General features: G+C 45.6%; 1 protein-coding gene and 1 non-coding gene across 2 annotated transcripts; both read left to right on the forward strand.

Annotated features, from left to right (window-relative positions):
- Positions 1 to 4,161: 4,161 nt before the first annotated feature.
- LOC144171236 (U1 spliceosomal RNA) lies at positions 4,162 to 4,321 on the forward strand. The gene has a single exon (XR_013322909.1). It is a non-coding gene; the product is annotated as a U1 spliceosomal RNA (small nuclear RNA).
- A 6,090-nt stretch (positions 4,322 to 10,411) lies between these two features.
- Positions 10,412 to 18,837, forward strand: LOC144168118 (uncharacterized). Its single transcript, XM_077697177.1, has 6 exons — positions 10,412 to 10,423; positions 10,557 to 10,694; positions 12,487 to 12,840; positions 17,075 to 17,212; positions 18,004 to 18,199; positions 18,606 to 18,837. The coding sequence occupies exons 1-6, from the start codon at positions 10,412 to 10,414 to the stop codon at positions 18,779 to 18,781; spliced, it is 1,014 nt and encodes a 337-aa protein (XP_077553303.1). The 3' UTR covers positions 18,782 to 18,837.
- Positions 18,838 to 20,637: the final 1,800 nt, after the last annotated feature.

Raw genomic sequence — 20,637 nt, forward strand, 5'->3', positions numbered from 1 at the left:
ACCGAACAGACAATTTATATGATTACTGCTTTGGATGATTTTTAACGAAGGAAGTAGACAGCAAACCAAACCGGGAAAATTGAACCAAGGCAGCGCGCAATGGATGTGACGCGACAAAAACAGGCCCAAAACAACCGTCGCTAACGCGGATGACAAAGCCGTACCGTCGACGCACTCGTTCGCCAGCGGGCACCTCCGAGCGGTGGACGCTCAGTAAATTCACCGCGCTAACTTCACTGTGCTCCGTGACTGAACCCCACCCACCCTTTCCCTACCGCGCCGCCGTATCAGTAGTGTTGGGAGTTTATTGGCCCGCACGCCGCGAAAGAACCGTTGACTTGTAGAGGTAGAAAGCTTTCCTTTAAAAAGAACACGCATGCGCAACGCACCGGTCTTGACAACAAGCGCCAGGGCTCCAGAGTGCGACTTGGTGGTTTTTGGCTCGCCTGGGCCGGAAAATTAAGTCCCCACCTGTACGAAGCTTGAGGAGGTAGATGATGATAATGCAGTATTGGATGGTTCTGGTAAAACAGGTGTTTTTTGTCAGGTCACAATAAGGCTGCCTGCATTAGTGAGAGTACACAATTAACCAGGGCATGCTGAAATATTCTTCAGTCAACTTTATGAAGGCCTCCGTCAGTGGAAACGAGGTCAGTACACTAACACACTGATGTGTACAAAGGGATACGTGTGTGGGCATAATGCAACTTGAAATAGAGCAGAAAAGATTTATGAATATATTTATAGAATGTTTTAGTGCGCGAAAATCTTGAATTCCGAAATAAGGGTGTGGATTTAGAAGTGCGAGACCATAATGCATCTGATGGGGCGAAAAATAATTGAAATTTATACCGGCCAACACATCTCGTACCCTTAATCTGGCAACCACTACAATGTAGATAAAATATAGGTGGTGTGGAGTGCGTCTAATGTAGAAATATTTGCCAGTGCAGTTAGCGAAGGGGTTTTAATATCCTAACACAATGTTTTATGTGTGTGTAGAATTTTTCTCCCCATAGATAAATAGCGTTTGGAGTGTACGCCACACACGTCTATACGTCACCCGGGAACGTTAAATACAAACGGCATCATATCCACTCCGTAGATGATGGCGAGGGTGCGGAGTACGGGGACTCCAAATGACGTCCAAGTTGCGCCTCGACCGTTATTCGATTTGAGCCGTGAGTTGCCCCTTGATTATTGCGTAATGAAACTGCATGTCCCGGCTCAAATTGAATTTCGCTTGATTTTCGCTTGATGGTGGTGGCCGCCCGGATGGACACGGACGGACATTGGGAGGTGCTAAGGAACTCCGCACAGTTACAGGCGATGGAGTAAGCCGTTTGACTAGAGAGAACTAACTCACGGTCAGCAAATGCGTTTCTGTGTTATCGGCAGTTAGGCAAGGTTGTCCGATGTCGCCCTTTCTTTTTTGCTTGTTTTTTGAGCCGTTTTGTTTAAAAATAATCCAAAGTGCGGGAATTAGGGGATTTAGTTTGAACTCAAGTGAAGTGCGGTTGTTGACTTATGCGGACGACGTGACAGTGTTTGTTACAGAGAAAGAGAGCGTTCAAAAAGTGACGGAGATTACAAAGGATTTCGGGGCACAAACCTGTAGCGCTGTAAACTGGGAAAAATGTTCGGGACTGTGGCACGGAGCATGCCCCACAAAACCAGAGTTTTTAGAGAACTTCCAGTGGTTTCAGGTGTCGAAAAGATATCTTGGTGCAACGCTTGAGTGCTACCAAGATTGTAGCAAGCATTGGCAGGAAGAAGCAGTAAGGCTGCGTGAAAAGGCAACGAGGTGGGGAGGCCGCAACCTATCGATGTTTGCTTGTGCCACTGTCTGCAACATGTTCTTCCTGGCCAAGTTATGGTATGTGATGCAAGTAATACACTGCTCGCGAGTAAATGTGCAGAAACGGCACTGTATTTTTGCTGTATTCATCTGGGGGCCCCAATAGGTCAGAACCAGCCGTACCAATCTCTTTCGTAAAGTGCGAGTGGGAGGGGTGGGATCATCACACCTGTTTTTGCGACAACTTGCAAGCAGATTTATATTTCTTCGCGATGCGAGTGATGCCTTTCTTCGCACATTTCCACAAAGTGTCTGCGCCGGTTCACTCCCGCAGTTTGTTGTTTGTAGTGTTGATGAACGTTGCACGTAAAAAGGTTACCTTGAGGAAACCGTTGAAGCTTTGAGATCCCTCGCTGTAAGGTTTTCGCTTGAATACCTTTCAAGTGTTTCAAGAAAACGTCTGTCAGAAGATCTTCGAGATGTTCTTTTTCCAGTACCGCTATACAGAACTATGTACCGCATTGGGCCAGTGCAAGATGTACTGTGTCGCGTCAAAAAGATGGCAGTCCCAGGATGTATGAAAACATTCTTTTTTAGGCTTCATTTGGGAACGATGCTAGTCAAAACATGGATGGCTGATAAAGGGTTATTTGTGCCATGGTCAACAGTTTGTCTGTTGTGTAAAAAACCCGAAACAATAGACCACGTTTTCCTAGACTGGTGGGGTGCCATCTTTTTTTGGGGGGGATGTCCTTCAGCGTACCCAGAAAAAAGACTTGCCTGTGACACCGCATGGAATCCGTTTCATTCCAGTAGACAAACATGACAGTTTGCCGTACGATCTGATAATGCTTTTGGGCCTACACGCCATCTGGCTGAGTCGTATGGCGGGGCGCCACTCTCATGCTGACGCGAAGACTGTCAGCAAGTACTTTGCTCAGAATGTCAGTATGCTGAAGGAAGTAATTACTATGCAGTGCCCGGAGCTTACGTGGTTACAAATTTTCGAAGAATTGTATTCTTTCGATGTTTATGATAGTTTCCGACCACCAAAGTTCGGTGAGCGGGTTTTAAACCGACACTGATGTGTTTTAAACCAGCATCTTAGTCATTGACGTGACTGTTTGTTCAATGTGCCATAAAAAAAAGAAAGAAACGGTCGTAGCCCAATGGGTGAGACGCCTGACACTAACTCTGTCTGGTCTATCAGACGCAGGCTCGAATCCTGACGGTGCCTACCTGATTTTTTGCGATCGTAAATGCTATGCGCACGTACGCGGACAGACATTGTCCGCCCTAAGATACTCCTCACCTAAAAGCCGAGTTTAAACTTCTCTAGGGACTCGCTATGTACTAGTGTGCCGAAATTGCGTATTTAGAGGAAGCCAGAAAACAGGGTATAGTGATAGCTTGCAATGTGGACGCTCATTTATGAACTGACGGCGTGACTGGGGGTCGCAGTCGTAGCGCAAATCTTGCAAACACAATTCAAACTAAGCTTTCAAGCAAATATTTATGCCGCCTTCATGCTTACATCGCTGGTCAAGCACGTATAGCATCCGTGTCTGTTTCCATCCATGTAGGCATTGCATACGTCCACATTTTCAATGCGTAGCAATATTTGCTCAGTACCGCGTACCAAGGACCATGTAATCCCTTACATATCAACAAAAAGGCGCATTTTTGCGGAAAAACGCACTTAAAAGTTCCAATGGCCTAAATGGCGATAATGTGTCATACAAAACTGTGAAGTGTGAACTGTGTGTGAATCAAAAATAAAGAAAGATTGCGCAAAATACTACTTTCACGAAGTTGATCTCAGAAAATCACTTAAATGGATCTTTTACATCTCCCCTAAAAACCGCAAAAGAAACCGAAAAAGTCCGCAAAAAACATTCAAAGTACGAATTAAAAGTGGCGCACCTTGCAAAAGTGGTACAAGGTTGGAGAAACAGCAGAGGTAGCGGTTCCTCTCCTTTAGTCGTAGACCCGGCTTTTGTATGTTAAGAGCAGCAGCCCACGATATCCACTACAGGACGAAGGCCTGCGTTCACTTCATGTCACGTGACCACCGTCAAAATTTTCGCAACTCTGATGCTGTCGCGTGCTTCTCCTCGCAGCGTGCCTTTGGTCGTGTCTGGGCAGTTTTCCAACGCCAAATTTTTGTGCAATGCAAGCGGGGTCAACTGCGGCGGTGCTTTTACTAAAAGATATTTGGTTTATTGCAGGCGAAATTCTCCGCCGCCCTCCGTTGCGCATTTTCTGCATTAGCTCTGGAGTAGGCTTCACCTAGCGGAGCAGCCCTACCGGCGCCACATGATTTCACTTGGCAAGGGGGGTCTGGCTGCAGGGCCTGTGGGGACATACTTACCTGGTGCCGGGCTGTTCGGTGGTCAATATGGCGCCCCAAGTGGAGGCCGGTTATTGCACTGCGATCGGTTGAAGCTTGCCCCCTACTCCAAACTGGAGTAGGTGGGGCATGTAATTTTTGACAGTGGGGTTAGGCGTTCGCGCCGGTCCCTCACTTTCCAAAATCCGAAAACAGATACTAAGAACCGTCCGCATTTCCTTTAGACACATCATACCGAGACGCTGTCCGAGTTCTGTCCGCACGTGTATCGTCTATTAAAAAAAACTCCCCCCACCTCCCCGAAGGGGATCGTACGGAAATGCGAATGCATTGGGTGCACCGATGAGTGCGCTGCGGCAAGCAGTAACGGAGAGAGGCGTGCGCTCCACTGCATTTTTATACAATTTCCGAGCGCAGCGAGCGGAGAGAGGGTACGCGGAGAGGAGGGAGACCCGCGCAACACGCCCGCCCCGCGCGCGAGCTCTCTCTCCCGCCGAGCTCCGCGATGCGAGCGCCCTCACACGCCCGAGCGCGCTCCTCCTCTCCACTCACTCTCCGCTACTCCGCCCGAGCTCCGCGGTGCGAGCGCCCTCAGACGCCCGAGCGCGCTCCTCCTCTCCCCTTGCCCTCCGCTACTCCCGCCCGAGCTACCACCTGCTCCGGTTGCTAGGCGCGCCACAGCTGTTGCTAGGGGCGAGGAGGAGCGCGGAGAGATAACACCTGCGGGCGCATGCCGACGGAGCACGACAACCCCCGACTAAGAAATGCATTCGCATTTACGACGACGACGACGACGAAGGCACAACTACGAGGCGCGCGCTCACGTGCGCTCGCGCTGGACGAATGCAGGCGCACGCCGACGGAGCACGACAACTACCGACTAAGAAATGCATTCGCATTTAAAACTTACACCATCTTCTCGTAGGGAACCCTGATGAGGATGCGAAGCATCATGGGGGTTCCGTGTGGTTCCATTGTGTTGCCATTATGTTGAGTGATCTGGTGTTTAGTAGCGCCAGAGGGAATTCCGTGTCCGGGTCCACACCGGTGGCAAAGGCACGCAAGTTCTGTTGTGTGACGGTGAGTAGGCGGTGGATCTCGAGGCACCGAAACTCGTCCATCATGTTCTTGGCGATGTTGTCGTCTCTGCGGTAGAATCGGTAGTCTCCGCCAGCGTTGGTGAGGTAAAGGTTGTGGACGTTGGTGCGCCGGCTGAGAGCAACGTACACGCCCTCCTCTTCGCAGCTTTGTCTTCTTCTTCTTCTTCTTCAGCTGTTCCCCTAAGGGATGATGACGACGGTGGTTGAACGTGAAGCTATGTCGGGATGGATTAGAACGTACACACCCTCCTCTTCGCACCTTTGTCCTCTTCTCCTTCGTCTTCTTCAGCGGGTCCCCTACGGGAAGATGACGACGGTGGTTGAACGCGAAGCTATTTCGTGAGGGATTCTTTGGTTGGCCAATCCCTAGGGGCATCCTGCCACAATCATCATAAGAGCCGCTGCGGAGGGGGCACGGACAAGTGACATCCCCCCGAGCAAGCGATGCTCCGCATCTAAAAGAAACAGGGCGCAGCCGCGTGGATTCTACGCTGCTCTCAACCTCCTAATGAGCCCGTCTAACTCGGTGGAGCGCCAGAAACTTAGAATGTGCCCTATATTTTGAGAGTTTAGATACAGGTAAATTGCCCAAGTATTTTCTTTACCCGTGTCTCCCTGCTAATAATTCGCATCCACACCCCCCTACATCTACATTTCCGTCTCTTAACTGTGCAGGTTTGGTCCGGTGGCGTTCACGAAAAAAAATGTCGAAGATAAAAATTGCTGCAGCGTGCACTAGCGGTGCAAGGCTTAAAGAAACAGCAGAGCTGGCGGCCCCTCTACTTCCGTTCGAGACCTGGCTGTTCCAGCGTCAGCATCATCTGGAGCCCACTAGGACCACTGCAGGCCCCTGCAGGCCTCTCCTATCGACCTCCAACCGCTCCTGTCCTGCGCCGCTCGAGTCCATTCGTTGCCTCCGAAATTCCCTACTTCGTCCCTTCATCGAGCTATTGGCCTTCCTCTTTTTCTACGCCCGTCTCTCTTTGTCCACTCTGTGATCTAGGTAGTTAACCGATTGTCATTTCGCCTATTTACGTGGCCAGTCCAAGTCCATTTCTTGTTCTGTATTTGAACTATGATATCTTCTACTCTATTCGGTTCGCTGATCCGTGAAGCCAATGTCCTGTTTCAAATTGTTACTCCGATTATTATTTGTTCAACGGCCCGTTGAGTTTACTTAAGTTTGGTTTCAAGAAGTTTAGTAAGGCGCCAAGTTTCTGCTTCATATATGTGATTACCCGACATTTATTTCGAAACTCTCCGCTAAAATGTTTCTTCGACTGGATGGGCCGGACCGTTTCGTCCGCAGGCTTTCACGTCTCCTCCAAAATTGACCTCGTTACCACGCGCTAGAACCCGCGGCCAGATCCAAAGCCAACGCCCGCGCTATGAACCCTTAGCAAATGCTTTGCGTCCCGAATGCGATGACTGGCTTATCTTATAGGTCCTCCATGGAATGTGGAGGTATCGAATGGCGGCGTGGGGCTCGGATCTTTATGAAAGGCCCCCAAAGCAGTATTTTTGCTTAAGTATTCGCCACATTGTAGAGTTGTGGAAATGCCAACCGTGTACTTCCGAGTGGCTGCCTGTATTTCAGAAAGTGTTGTGTATGCCACGTTTTTAGGTATGCTACCCTTGTTTAGGTAAAGTCGGCGGTTTTCATAACATTTAGGGCGGCTTTCAGTGATGTTTGAAGCCGGCAATAAAGAAAACAAAAAGCTATAATACCTCATTCGGACAGACTGTGGTTTAAAAACGTGAGGGATCCAGGTTCGGTTCCGAATACGGGAAGCGTTTCTGTTCCTTTTTAATTGGCTGCAGACGTTATTGTTCCCGACCGCTGCTACCCTGTACCCCTAGAGTGTGTGGGATGGCCGAGTGGTTAGGTTGCCGGTTCCACCGTGTAAATGTTCCGGGTTTGCTTCCTGTGACCGCATTTTTTTTCTTCGAGCTTCGGGGTTTTGTGTTTACGCCGGACACAGGTTTGTCAACAGCTCTGGTGTTGACATAGCGGAAATGGCGGGCCATGTAACTCCCTGCATTTCTGCAAAAATGCAGTTATGGCGTAAGTAACACCGTTGATCGTTCTAATAATGTAAATGAAGATGATTTGTAAGGCCGAATTTTGAATAACCAAAAAACAAGACAAATAGAAAAAATAAAATTGCGCAAAAATGATCTCAAAAATTCACAACTATGCTCCTTATGCAGCTCCCCCGAAACGGAACAGTTAACGAAAAAAACAATCCGTAGAAAAATGTTCATAATACCAATCAAAAATAGCAAAAAAGGCAAACCGTGTAAGGCCCTAAAAAACTTGTTATGGTAACGTCTGTAAGTAAATAGTACGTTTAGGGCATTTCAAAAGCCGCTGCGTCTTGGTAAGGTGGTTCAGTGCCCTTCTTGGCCGCTGTTACGGTCGTCGGCGGCGGAAGCAGCATACCACCGCTGTCACCTCCTAATACGTCCGGCACAAGTGAATTTTATTGTCGCCTCGTTTAGACCTGATACTGACACAGTGAGAACTTGGTTTTGTTTTGCAGTGCGGACATTGCATGCGGCCTCATTTCGAATATATACGTCGTAGAAAAATATATTTCGGGAATGGGATTACCCAAAACCCGATAATAACTTATGCCTTTTATAAGAATATAAGCCTAGCGAAAATTTTAAGTTTATTCCAAGGCTATGCGTCGTGAAAGATGTGCGCTCATGCCTTATAGTAAGAACCAATAAAAGTTAAACCACGGAAAGTTAAATGGTCTGCAATTCCGTAAGAAACAGAATAGCTCGTGCGGAAGTGAAAAAAAAAAAACCAGTGCAGCTTCTGAAATGCTAAAGACGTTCCTCTAAACTTAAGCCGGGTAGGACTCGTGAGACCAACTAGTGTGCGAAATGCGCTGCTATTTCGCGAGACATGGGGAGGGGGGGGGGGGGAGGACGCTTAACTACCGTTGTGTACGAATGCGGAGCGAAATCAAGGAATCAACGTTTTAGTAATCACACACACAAGCTACGCGTTCAACTTACTCTATTTTTTAGCTTCAACGAACAGCCGATCACTCGGCGGAAGAATTTTTTGAAGTATACAAGTTCACACCTGATAAAAGGTGCCGTTAGAAGAGTGAGACATCTGATAGGGCCCTCTGATTTCCGTTTGTGCTATATTCTCCTGACTCTCTGCGCCATGTGACTATGCTTCGAAGTAACGTTTAGTCGCGAACGCCCATTACTCTAGAAGCCCTTCTCCGTGCTGCTCGCGGAGGATAAATCTAGCCTACATGAATGTTTGCGGGCGCTCAGCTCACAATAAGATGACCCAGCATTAATTTTTTTATCGTGCGCTGATGCCGCGTGTAATTTTGGATTATCTATCGTACTTATTTCATAGAATGTTCCTGAAGTTTATGTCCAGGGTAGTGATCAATATCTGAGGTATGATATTGGCAAGCATAACTGGTGTGCTGTCAGGTATGAGTGCTCCGCTAGGTTATATAAGCCCGCAAAACTGATTTACATCGTACTGTATAGCCATAGCATGACCATCTGAGGAAACTATGCTTACGGGGACACTGTTAGTAAATTTCAGGGCAGTGGAATCACAATCATCCCCATTAGCATATCCCGGTATCGCGTAGCCGGCCTGTGACGCTCACCTGGCGCTTGTACAGACCTACTGTACCAGAGTAAGATAGCGTCAGACACATATACACTCTCGTAAATGTGCCACATTGGCGATCAGAGTTGCGTCTCTACATAAATATGTATTTCCAACGCCTACAAACGGTAAATCTCAATCGTGCAGGGGCTCCGAAAGCTGCGGTGACATTGGGGAGCGCGCCGGAGACTCCCGCGGCTGCTTTCCAAACAGGCCGCGAGTGGGATTTCAGTGGCGCTCCTACAGGCTGCGCTGGAGGCGTATAGCAGTTTGACTGGCTTGCTACGTGTTCTGGTTCGGTATGCATTGAAAATGCGAAAGGCTGCGTTGAGGTTCCTTCTTAAACTGCAATTCGGCCGCAGTGTCCGGCAGTAAGACCAGATAACGAAGTTATGCATTTCCAACGCAGATTTCATTCACTCCGCTTTATAAAACCAGTACCAGAAATCTGGCTTCTCCAATAAAAACGCGCTCTCTATTTTCTCTCAATGATTGCGAGCATCGGTAATTCTACTTCAGCCACGAAACAGCGTTTGAAATATAGTACGTGTAACATTAAAATGTGCGGCATCCTTGTAAAGTGTGACGGTCGAACTTGCATGTTTTCTAACTTTGCTCAACTCTAAAGCAATCTTTTCGCTGGTATTTTCTTTTCAGCACTAGCAGTTGGGGGCTAACGGCGTTTGTTACCATTTGGTTGCCGATAGATGCTCAGAAACCGTGCCAGCTTTCCTTTCAGCTAATAGGGCGAGCTATCAAACTTCTCATGATAAAGCAACAATTTCGATAACTATGCGCAATTTTTGGCAAATGTTGCGCTAGTTATAAAATTGGCTATGAGCATTACTTTTGTTCTATAGCTATAGTAGGACCATATGCGGGTGATTTCACTTTCAATAAAGCCGTAACTCTTTCACGAATATCAGCACCTTTTCATTGCCAAATTGCTTAGTATCTGCGCACATGTGTTGCTGGGACATACCCAAAAAAGACATATTTCGCGTATGCAGCGAAAGGTACAACAAATGAAAACAACTTTTTACTTCGAGAAAGCACGGTTTCTTTTGCAATTCAGCGCTACCTTTGCTTCAGGCCTTGATCTAGCGTTATTGCGTCCGTATACTTACACAACAATGCTTTAAAGGAAGACATAAGTTGTCGCTGCAATTTAGTTATACGCGCTTCCTAGAAAACAGAGAATGAAGCAAAAAGCGTACATTCACAAACGTGCCCTAAGTCCCAGAGTGAAGTAGCAAACAAATGAACGGGCGTGCGTCAGGCGTGTTGTTTCACTCAGCCCCTTGTGCGAAACACGAAGAGGAGGGTGTCATCTTCCTCTTTCCGGGGTGGCGCTACGTGGCAGTACATGCTCTCCACGCACTATAAAATGCTAGGATGTCCGGAAACGTTCACACTAACCTTACCTGTTAGCCATCCTTCCGCACAAGCGAAGGTAAAATTGTAGGCTTAACAGTTCTGTTAAACACACTTCATTCGAACAAACCATGATTGGGAAGGTAAGATTTCGGCATTGTTGCAGAATAATGAAAACTTTCCAATTTCGCGCCCGCCATTAGATCCAATGACTTCTAAGACATATACGAGTCACGACATCCACCGGACCCATCACTCTGGTCTTCTTCGTTTCAGGTTATTGTCGCAACCCTCCTTGCCTGTGCCTTTGCCGAAGGCCCCTATGGTTTCCAAGGTAACTTCTACAGGGGACTACAAGGTCCTCTTGAGGCGTCAGCGGCCACTCCAGACGTCAGTTCGTTGGATCCCGTTTACGTAAGCACCTCCTTTGCACTACTGAAGTGACATTGCGTTTTGTGATTCAGCAGTTATGATAGTTGACAACTTATATTGAAAATGTCTTAGGGAGACGTGACTATGGCAAAAGTAAAAGGAGCACTGCCACTGACTGTGATCGGTGTAGTGCCGGTGCCGTCTGCGTTGAAACGTAGTTCTCCTTTCTTTTTTGACAACGTTTGAGCCATACAGTTGCAGAGACCAAAATATTATAAAGTGACAAACTCCTTCTTCTAACATTGCTGATTTCAAGGGAACAAATACTTGTGAGGAAGGAATGATTTTGTTCTTGAAAATGTGAACAATAATACAGAAATATCGAGCCTTTCTTGATAGTATACCCGGAAATGAGGAACCCAGCATGTTTCGTGACTCAATTTGACTTGCTTGATAAGGTTACTTGCGAAATTGGTTCAGTCACTACCTTGTCCATCGTAACAGAAAAACGCGCAACGCGGGAACCATAAATTATTACCGAGTACTTTTGTGGACACATTTTTAATATATTCGCTGCCAGTTCAAAATGCAATAATCAGTTGGCTTCCTGGCACTAGTTATAAATATCAAATTCAGGCTCTCAGGAAATGATGACCCACATTCAATCCGTGAAACAGAAAGTTACTGCCTACATGCGAATTATCACCGATATTGGGAGCCCCAGAGCGCTGCTTTTGTGAAGGTGTATGAAAGAGACTGGCTAGAAAACACTGTTTTGCACTCTCAGCTAAGCTAGTGCAGTCACTACTGGCCTCCGGAAGCACTGACATCTTTCGATCATCATCGGTGTTAAAGACTCCCTCCGCAGCCCTAATATTCTTTTACAGTAGCAAGTGGAAGTTAATGATATTAGAAGTGCGCCTTCTTTGCTTTAAAGTAACTTGGGTTGTGACGGTCATGTGTGCTCTTCGCAATGTACCAATGTGAACACACGACACGTTTTCTGTAAAGCAAAAAAAAAACAGTTGTTGCAAGTAGCGGATGCCACTAAAACTCACTTGCTGTCATAAAAATAGGAACTAGAATGAAACTAAGAGACTCAAAGTCACGGGCAAGGGACTTCGGCGCCTGACCACTTAATTTCTGCTTTTTTGTCGACGTGGACTCGATTGAAATTTATAAAACGTATAAATGCACCAAAACATTAAACGTTGAGAGCATTTACTCTCTGAAGGGGGATGTCGATTTAAACTTTCGAAAATACAGAACAAACGCATGGTTAATGAATGCACACACATTTTTCTCATCATTCGGTATTGAAAGTGATTACGGCTTCCTGCTCGCTTAATGAAACTGCGAAGAACGAGAGTTTTATACTCTGGCAGACATACATGCATCTGTCCTTTCTTTCTCACAGATTCCGATGTATTGGCAACCGACCGTAATCTTGTAGCGTTTGCAACTTCTCTGCGAACTAGCTATTTATTACACGTAAATAAAAACCGGCGTTGATCTTAGCGGTCTACTGCCCTGCAATGATTTTTGGGAAAGTTTTGTTAAAACGAGGATTGCAACTGCTTCGGGCTTAGCATTCGCGATAAAGTGACTGACTATCGAGGGATACGTTTTTGCTGCATGAGATTTGTTCATGAAAAAAAAATGAATCCCGCCATGAGCAGCTGCGGCATGAACAATTGTTGGCCGGTTTTCTCTTTTAAGCCTTCGGCGCAAAACTACTTCTGTGTTTGAATTCAAGGCGATGGTGCAGAAACCGTCTCGTGAAGGTGTTTTTTTATTTGCCAATTCAACCCAAACTCCCTCTGAACACTCGCAGCCTCCACAGCCGTACAGCTTCGGCTACGACAACACGGACGAGTTCGGAACACGGATATACCACAACGAGCAGAGTGACGCCAGCAACGTCAAGACCGGCTCGTACGGTTACAAAGACGCGTACGGCATTTTTCGCCGGGTCAACTATGTTGCTGATGCCAGCGGCTTCCATGTCACCATCGACACTAACGAGCCCGGAACCGCGCCTGGCCGCAGCGCCGATGCAGTCTTCAACGCCAAACCAGTCCCTGCGCCGGTGGTGGCCAAATCAGCAGCTTCTACTCCGTACGCTACATATCTACCGGCACCTCCCTATGGCGGAGGATCAATGGCGCCCGGGGCTAGGGCTCCGTGGGCAAGGCGATTTAGCAGATTTTGGCGGTGAAAGTTTAAGTCGCAGTAGCTAGATGATGAACTGTGATGCGGGGTATAATTGGTTACGTCTTTGTAAATATAATAATTCTGCTTTTTTGCGCTGAAACATTTGTGGCACAGCGCAGGTAGTGCAGCCTTATAACAGTGACCTACCAGGTCACCTTGTTAGGAATCATTCTCAAAGATTTCACAATAAATGTTGAGTGAGCCGGCCATGTTAATATTGAGTACTTTTATTTTGTATATTTTATTTACATCATGTTAGGCCAACTAGCCCGTCAGATTGTTTTGATGGTAGTACTTCGGGAAGTGTCCTTCCACTCCCAGTGGAGACCCAAATACCGATGCTTCTTCAGAAATACATTCTGCTCTCATGTAGTGCCAGCCTATTGCTCATTGAACGATGCGGCATCTTTGTTTCGACGCCCAAAGCTGCGCGAACGATGACAATCATACGTTACATACGTTCTTTCTTATAAACGATTCCTCTCAACCTTAAGTAACGATCCCTTGAATCGTTTTTTCGTTGTCTATACGAATAAACCAGAGTTGCAGTTCTATAGCTGACTTTATTCCAGGAAAATTATTTCCAGTTGAGGTCTGGGATTTCAGGCAACTAAAACCGTGCAGTGCTCCCGGATGTTGCATTTATTTATTTATTTATTTATTTATTTATTTATTTATTTATTTATTTATTTATTTATTTATTTATTTATTTATTTATTTATTTAGTCATAGTAGCCTGAGTGTACATCGACGCACATTGTAGAGCGGAGGGGCAAGAAACAATAAATATGCAGCAAAGGAAATACAAAGAAGCAGATAACAAAGAACATTTTCGACTGCATGAGAAAATAAATGAAGAAAAAGAAAGAGCTCTAAGGTACATGAAAAACAAATAAACCAGGTATGCGTTGGTGAAACCAGTCAGACACAAGGAAACAGTTGTGCAGGAACGCACCGAAGAATATAAAGAAATAATTCAAAAGAAGCACTCGGTCATTCATGTCTGATTTCGCGAAACTTTGTATGCACACTTAAGTGGGTTAAATATGTTAAATCGGGTGCTATGTAGCGCTTATGTGATGCGTTTTGAGTCTGTTTCACCTCCAGTGTGCTCACCATACAACTTAACAAAGTGATACCACATAGCTCTGCATTGAAGGTGTTCGTTATTTCCTTAAACTGCTGGATTAGCGCTTGCTTCTAGTACCTCTGATGACAAAATAATGCAACGAAATTCCGAGAACTGTCTAATATTGCCTAATATTTACTACGCCGTTTTAGATGTGAAGCATCTCATGCTCGGTGCTGTGTCCCTCCCTCGTTGTCGTTGTCCGCCGTCCGCACTCTACAGCGCATGCGCGTATTTTCAGTACCGTCAGCGTTTGGGCTGACGTCAGCGCAGTCCACTATAAAAAGAAATAGTTAGGTGGCACCCGGTTCCGAACCCAGGACTCTCTTGCCGCAACGGGAGGCACGTGGCGCTCTTCCCACTGCGCTACAAACCGAGACGGGAGCATGTGCTACGGACGCGCCTGATGTCCTTCACTCATTCAAAGTACGTCAAGAAGCTACTGATACAACGAAGGCAACTGAAGCTGAACGTCAACGGAAACGACGAACTGAAAACTAATGGGAACTTCAGTCGACCCTATAGCTGCTTCGCATGCTACTCAGGGTTCCCCTACGGTAAGATGGTGTAATTGTTTCCGTAACCAGTGCTTTTGCTGGATAGTTTGCTTTATGAGCCGTTAAATCGGGAATATTTTAGGGTATATTTGTCACCTTCCGTTCCGGTTTTACATTTTGTTTGTGCTTTTGTCGTTTCATTAAATAAATAAATTTTCAATTGCACTAATACAATAATTTATTTCTAAACTTCGCCCATTTTTAATTTTAGGCCTCCAGTAAGCGTTGCACGCTTTGCGTTTTCTTAAGATTTTTGTTCGTGCTTCAATTTGCTTTCGGCTCTATGTTATTTTTGGTCCTCGTGGTGTGCATAAGATTTCTATTGGGAAAAGTGGGCCTAACTGAATCACATTTTCTTCAACCTGCTCTGACTCGAAAAACAATTCACGCTGCAGAACATGCACTGACCTCTTATTTTCAAAAAACTAATTTATACAAATAGAGTTGCTTTTACCGAACACTCAGCAAATGAAATTATCTACCACCAAAACGTGTTAATGCCAACGATACTTTAAAATATCTGAAACGCTGGTTTTTTAAGCAGTAAACCGCAATTGTGTAAGTTTCCAGTTTTTGTGAGGATTGTTATGTTATGGCGCTTTATGCAGTAAATGTTCTTTCCGTTTTTCCTGCGCGGTTTCATGGTTTTATGTTCTTGTTTTTGTGTTGTCTTGATTTATTATGGTTTGCGATCGTTGTTATCATATTCCGTTTCGATGCTGTTTCGCGTTCTGGTTTTCTGTACAGATATGAGTCCTTATTGTGCTAACGCAGTCCTATGTTACATCTTTACTTCTTGTGACAAAATTATTCTATTTATTATTTTAATTACATTTTGTACTGCCCCTTCATGGATGTCCATAGAAATGCCTTGCAGTATTTCTAAATAAATAAACCAATAAAGAGACAACCTAAGTTTGTTCAGTTTGGTGTCCTTTCCATATTTAGTTATTTTGTTATTATTTCCGTTCTTTAAACATTTTTGGTTTAATTGCAAAAATGTGCAGTGATCTAATGATTGACTGGTGCATATTATTCGGGGCGGTAGAAAAATGGTGATTTCTTCCGATTTGTTTTCATGTTCGGTGATGATTGTTCGAATTCACTAATTTTTGCTATGGCTGACTTCGTTTGTTCCTTTTTATTGTGTCTTTATTTCCATCAACCAATTATTTAAATTTGCGCTAACTCCTTTACAGATGGGTTGAATCCTGGTATGCATTTTTAGATGCGAAGCATCACTTGCTCTCCGCTCCGTCGTCCATCGTCCGTCCGTCCGCACTACTCCCCCAACAATATAAAAAAAGAAATAATTAGCGGCGTCGGGTTTCGATCCCACAACTCTCCAGCCGCAACGGGAGGTACGTGGCGCTCTTCCCACTGCGCTACAAAACCGAGACAGGAGCAAGTGCTACAAACGCGCCTTGTGTCCTTGACTCATCTAAACTGCCTCAAGAACATACTGATACAACGAAGGCACGCGAAGTTGAACGTCAACGGAAATGACGAACTGAAAACTTTAGAGGAGGACGTTGAATTTCCCCTGGGAAAGCTGTGGCGGGAAGCGCCACCCGCCACGCGCCTCGCAGCTCAATCAGAGAAGAGGACGGAGAGGGCGGGCAGCGGGGTAGGAGCGTGAGCACGCAATAACGAAAGACAAGAACGAGGAGCTGTTCGATGAGGTAACGCCGGTGCCGGCCTCTTCGCTGTATCTACATTTTTCTACATTTCTCTGTCTCTACATGGGGGTTCACACTACGCGGCCAGAGAGAGGGGTGGCCAGCTCGAGACGTGCAGTGCTAAACGGCGCGAAGTAAAAGCGAGAAAAGCGGGCCTTAAGAGCAACGCGTCGCTAAATGGCGTCGCCACTGCAAAAAGCAAATCGTTCGCGAAGCCTTCCTACTTCTAGGACCACAAAAGAAGCGAGAGAGTGAGGGCAAGCGGAAGGGGGGTGCGCAGGCGGTATAAAACGTCCACATACCTGCACCCAGCCACACACACACTCATTCCAGCAGTTTGCCACCATCTGAACCAAAGGAGTCCCTCGGCAACCGCAGCTGCTTCCTTCCACTTGGATTACACCACCGAAAGTGAAAATGTTAGCAAAGGTACGATTTATGACTTCCTGGTGTCTTATACTAAGTACCCTTCTTGATACTAATATATTCTAACTATCGTTGTGGGCCTATTACAATTAACATGCGTTTGTTACTTCTGACGCACTGATTATTGAGAAGCCACAAGTGGCTTTGCACTAAAAAAGCGATCCCAAGAAAATATTCCCCACAACATTTTGTTTGCATTGGCAAAGGGCTTAGAACTTATACGTCATTTTTGTTCAAGAGCGGCAGAAGATTTTTTTGCCGTAAGTAATGGAAATTGTTTTTTTCCATTTGCGTGGAAGGTATTAGAGCTGGTGCCCAAAGTATATTTCTGCACTGCTCTCGTAAAACGGGTAGAAGGTTTAGGGACAGTTTTGTTGCGGACAGTACTCTAACTGCGATTTCCACTTACACATGCAGGTTCTTGTGGCCTCCGTCTTCTCCTGCGCATTCGCTGGGGGACAGTATGGACACCACGCAAACTTCTACGACAGTTACAGCGGCCCACTGGCAGTCGCAGCCGCTTCACCCAGTGCGGCTGCTCTTGAGCCAATCTACGTATGTATCCCTTTAGATGTAGCATAACGATATAAAATTTTTGATCTCAATGAATGTGGAAGCCATAGATTTTGGCTCAACAGGATGATAATAAACTCAAGGTGCTTGGTTTAAGACCAGTAAAGACAACCCTAAGCTTTCCTTCCTGCTTAATTGATCTTGGGCGGACAATTGTATGAAGTTACTTTCGTATAGAATTTCCGACATCCTTACGAGGCACATACGTCACATTAAAAAAATTGGCTTTTTTTCTTCCAAGTCTCAGTTCAATCTGTTTACATTCTCCTAGTGTTATATGATCATTTAATCCCCGATAAAGCTCGAAAAGCTGACCAATAGATAAACAATTCTTAACGCGAGGTTCTAGATTGGGGGAGGCGGTGGGCAGGGCGGACAGTTTATTCTTTTGAACAAATTTCGGGTGATGCTCTTAACTGTTCGCGTTTATTTAAAATACGGCATATACAGTTAAGAGGTACCATATATATTGACAGTTGATAAAACAAATGCATAATACCCAATCTTGAACGCGTAATAAAAACCATCTTGGCCACGGAATGTGTTTCTGCACTTTTACTTTTTTAACGCGTAGGGTTTCGCATCATTGTTCTTTTATTGAACATATAATTTATATCGAAGCAAGCCTACTGAGCACGTGTTCGTAAGTAAATTGCGGCGTTTGGACTAAGGTACGACAGCTTCGAATTTAAAATTTGCTAAAATGATCACCTGGCGTCAGGAAGGTACCTCCTGACTCACGCATTTGCACTGCATTGTTGACTCTCCCGCAGCCTCCACAGCCGTACAGCTTCGGTTATGACAACGTGGACGAGTTCGGCACTCAGAGCTTCCACAAGGAGCAGGGCGACGCCAACAACGCCAAGAGTGGCTCGTACGGTTACAGGGACGCCTACGGCGTCTACCGCAAGGTCAACTACGTTGCCGATGCCAACGGATTCCGGGCTACCATCGACACCAACGAGCCCGGTACCAGAGTTACTCAATATAGACAGTTGCGAAACTCCGCTTCAGAATCCGGGCGGCGCTAGCCCCCCCACTCCGTGGAAGCTGAGGGGCAAGTCGACGCGCGCGGCACCTAGGAGATGAAAACGGAACTTTGCTAAACTATTATTATTCAAAATTCTTCTGAAAAATAAAGATTGCTTTTTAAATTAAAACACAATAATTACGTAAAATTTACTTGTGCTTTTGCGGCTTTTCTTTTTATGACTTACGGCAGCAGCCGCAAGCACTTGAGTACTGCTTCAACGTCCTGCCGACAGACGACAGGCTAGTCAACTTGCCCCGTGCTTGCCCCGGCGCAGGGGGGCATCCGAAGACCGGCTTTCGATACATGGGGCCTATGGGGAGTTTCGCAACTGTCTATATCCAGTAACTCTGCCCGGTACTGCTCCGGGTCACACCGCTGACGCTGAGTACAACGCCAAGCCAGTCGAAGCCAAAGCCGCAGCCAAGGCGGCGTCCGCTCCTGTCGCCATCTACGCGCCGGCGCCCGCCTACGGCGCGCCACATAGTGCCTATGGGGCTCACGCTCCCTGGAAACGATAGACAAAACTGAATTATATTAATGTAAGAATAGCCCAACCAAAATGGGGTTCCCATTTATTTCAAGTAAATAAACCATGTTCACTTGTACACTTTGGTCTTGCTTTGATGGTTTCTGAAAGCGGTCTCAGCGGCAACGGATCCAGGCCGCTGGCGATATCTAATCTCGCTCGCTGCCGACAGATTCCCCTTTTACAAGTTCGCCATGCTTTACCAGTGTATCAAAACGTTTTACTCGTACAGCAAGATGCCATTAGAGCGGCGGATTACAATTTATACAGCAAGGAATGTGAACCGGACAATCAAAAGGTCAGTATTACCTTAATCTTCTTTCTGATCTTCCCTGAAAGTCGAGTTTGACGTGCTTTACTTCTGTCTTTTTTTTATATTCTGTTTGCGCCTAGATTAAATTTTTTGTTTACTTAAAATTGTTGCTTCTATTCAAAGCCGAAGCGGCGGTCACCAAAGTTCGCATACTAACGCCTTATTTAACATTCGTTGTTTGCGCCTGAGGTTACGAAGTATCGACCAAATGCTGCGAAAATAAGATACAACAGAAAACCCTTTGTTGGCCAAAGATTTGTCGAAGATTTCCAAATAAAACTTCTTGACGGCATTCCGTAGCCCGTTGCGGAACAGAATTCCAGGAGCCTCTGACTTTAGCACTAGCGAATTTGGAGCGAATGACATAAATGAAGTGAAATTCCCTATTATGAGCTGGAAATAATACCTTCTGCCAGATACGGCAATGGGAAAAGTCCAACCTATAGCCACAAAATATTCTGAAATTTTCTTAGGTCGTTGTTACACCGTGGACGGTTGTAAATTATCCAAAATTGAGGACTGAGGTGAGCGGTTGTTGAAGGTGTTTCAGGTTTTATGGTTTTATGTTCTCGTTTTTATGTTTGCTTGATTTATTATGGTTTGTGATCAGTTTTATATTATTCCGTTTCGATGCTGTTTCACTTTCTGGTTTTCTGTACAGATATGCGTCCCTATTGTGCTAATGCAGTCCGATTTTACATCTTTAATTCTTGTGACAAAATAGTTTTAGATAATATTTTATTACAGTTTGTACTGCCCTTTCTTGGATGTCCATAGAAATGCCTTGCAGTATTTCTAAATAAATAAACTAATAAAGAGACAACGTAAGTTTGTTCAGTTTGGTGTCCTTTCCATATTTAGTTATTTTGTTATCATTTCCGTTCGTTAAACATTTTTGGTTTAATTGCAAAAATGTGCAGTGATCTAATGATTGACTGGTGCATATTATGCGGAGCGTTATAAACATGGTGATTTCTTCGGATTTTTTTCATGTTCGGGGATAGTTGTTCGAATTTATACATTTTTCGTTGTGGCTTACTTCGTTTGTTCTTTTTTATTGTGTCTATTTCCGCCAAACAACTATTTACATTTACGCTATCTCCTACACAGATGGGTTGAATCGCGGTATGCATTTTTAGATGCGAATCATCTCTTGCTCTCGGCTCCGTCGTCCGTCGTCCGCCCGTCTGCACTACTCCCCCTACACTAAGAAATAATTAGCGGCGCCCGGCTTCGATCCCAGGACTCTCCAGCCGCAACGGGAGGTACGTGGTGCTCTTCCCACTGCGCTACAAAACCGAGACAAGAGCAAGTGCTGCGAACGCGCCTTATGTCCTTGACTCATTCAAACTGCCTCAAGAACCTACTGATACAACGAAGGCACGCGAAGCTGAACGTCAACGGAAACGAATTGCATTTTAATAGGCTTTTTCCCATTCTAATGCACGTCAATTTACCGGGACGAATGGTCCAGTTCCAGTAAGTGGTTGGTTCGAAGCATTCGGATTCGAATTGAAGAGGTTCGAATGCATACT

The sequence above is a fragment of the Haemaphysalis longicornis genome, unplaced genomic scaffold (assembly GCF_048455015.1).
Source record: "Haemaphysalis longicornis isolate Haplotype H1 unplaced genomic scaffold, Haemaphysalis longicornis Haplotype H1 scaffold_2, whole genome shotgun sequence".
NCBI classification, from domain to species: Eukaryota; Metazoa; Arthropoda; class Arachnida; order Ixodida; family Ixodidae; genus Haemaphysalis; species Haemaphysalis longicornis.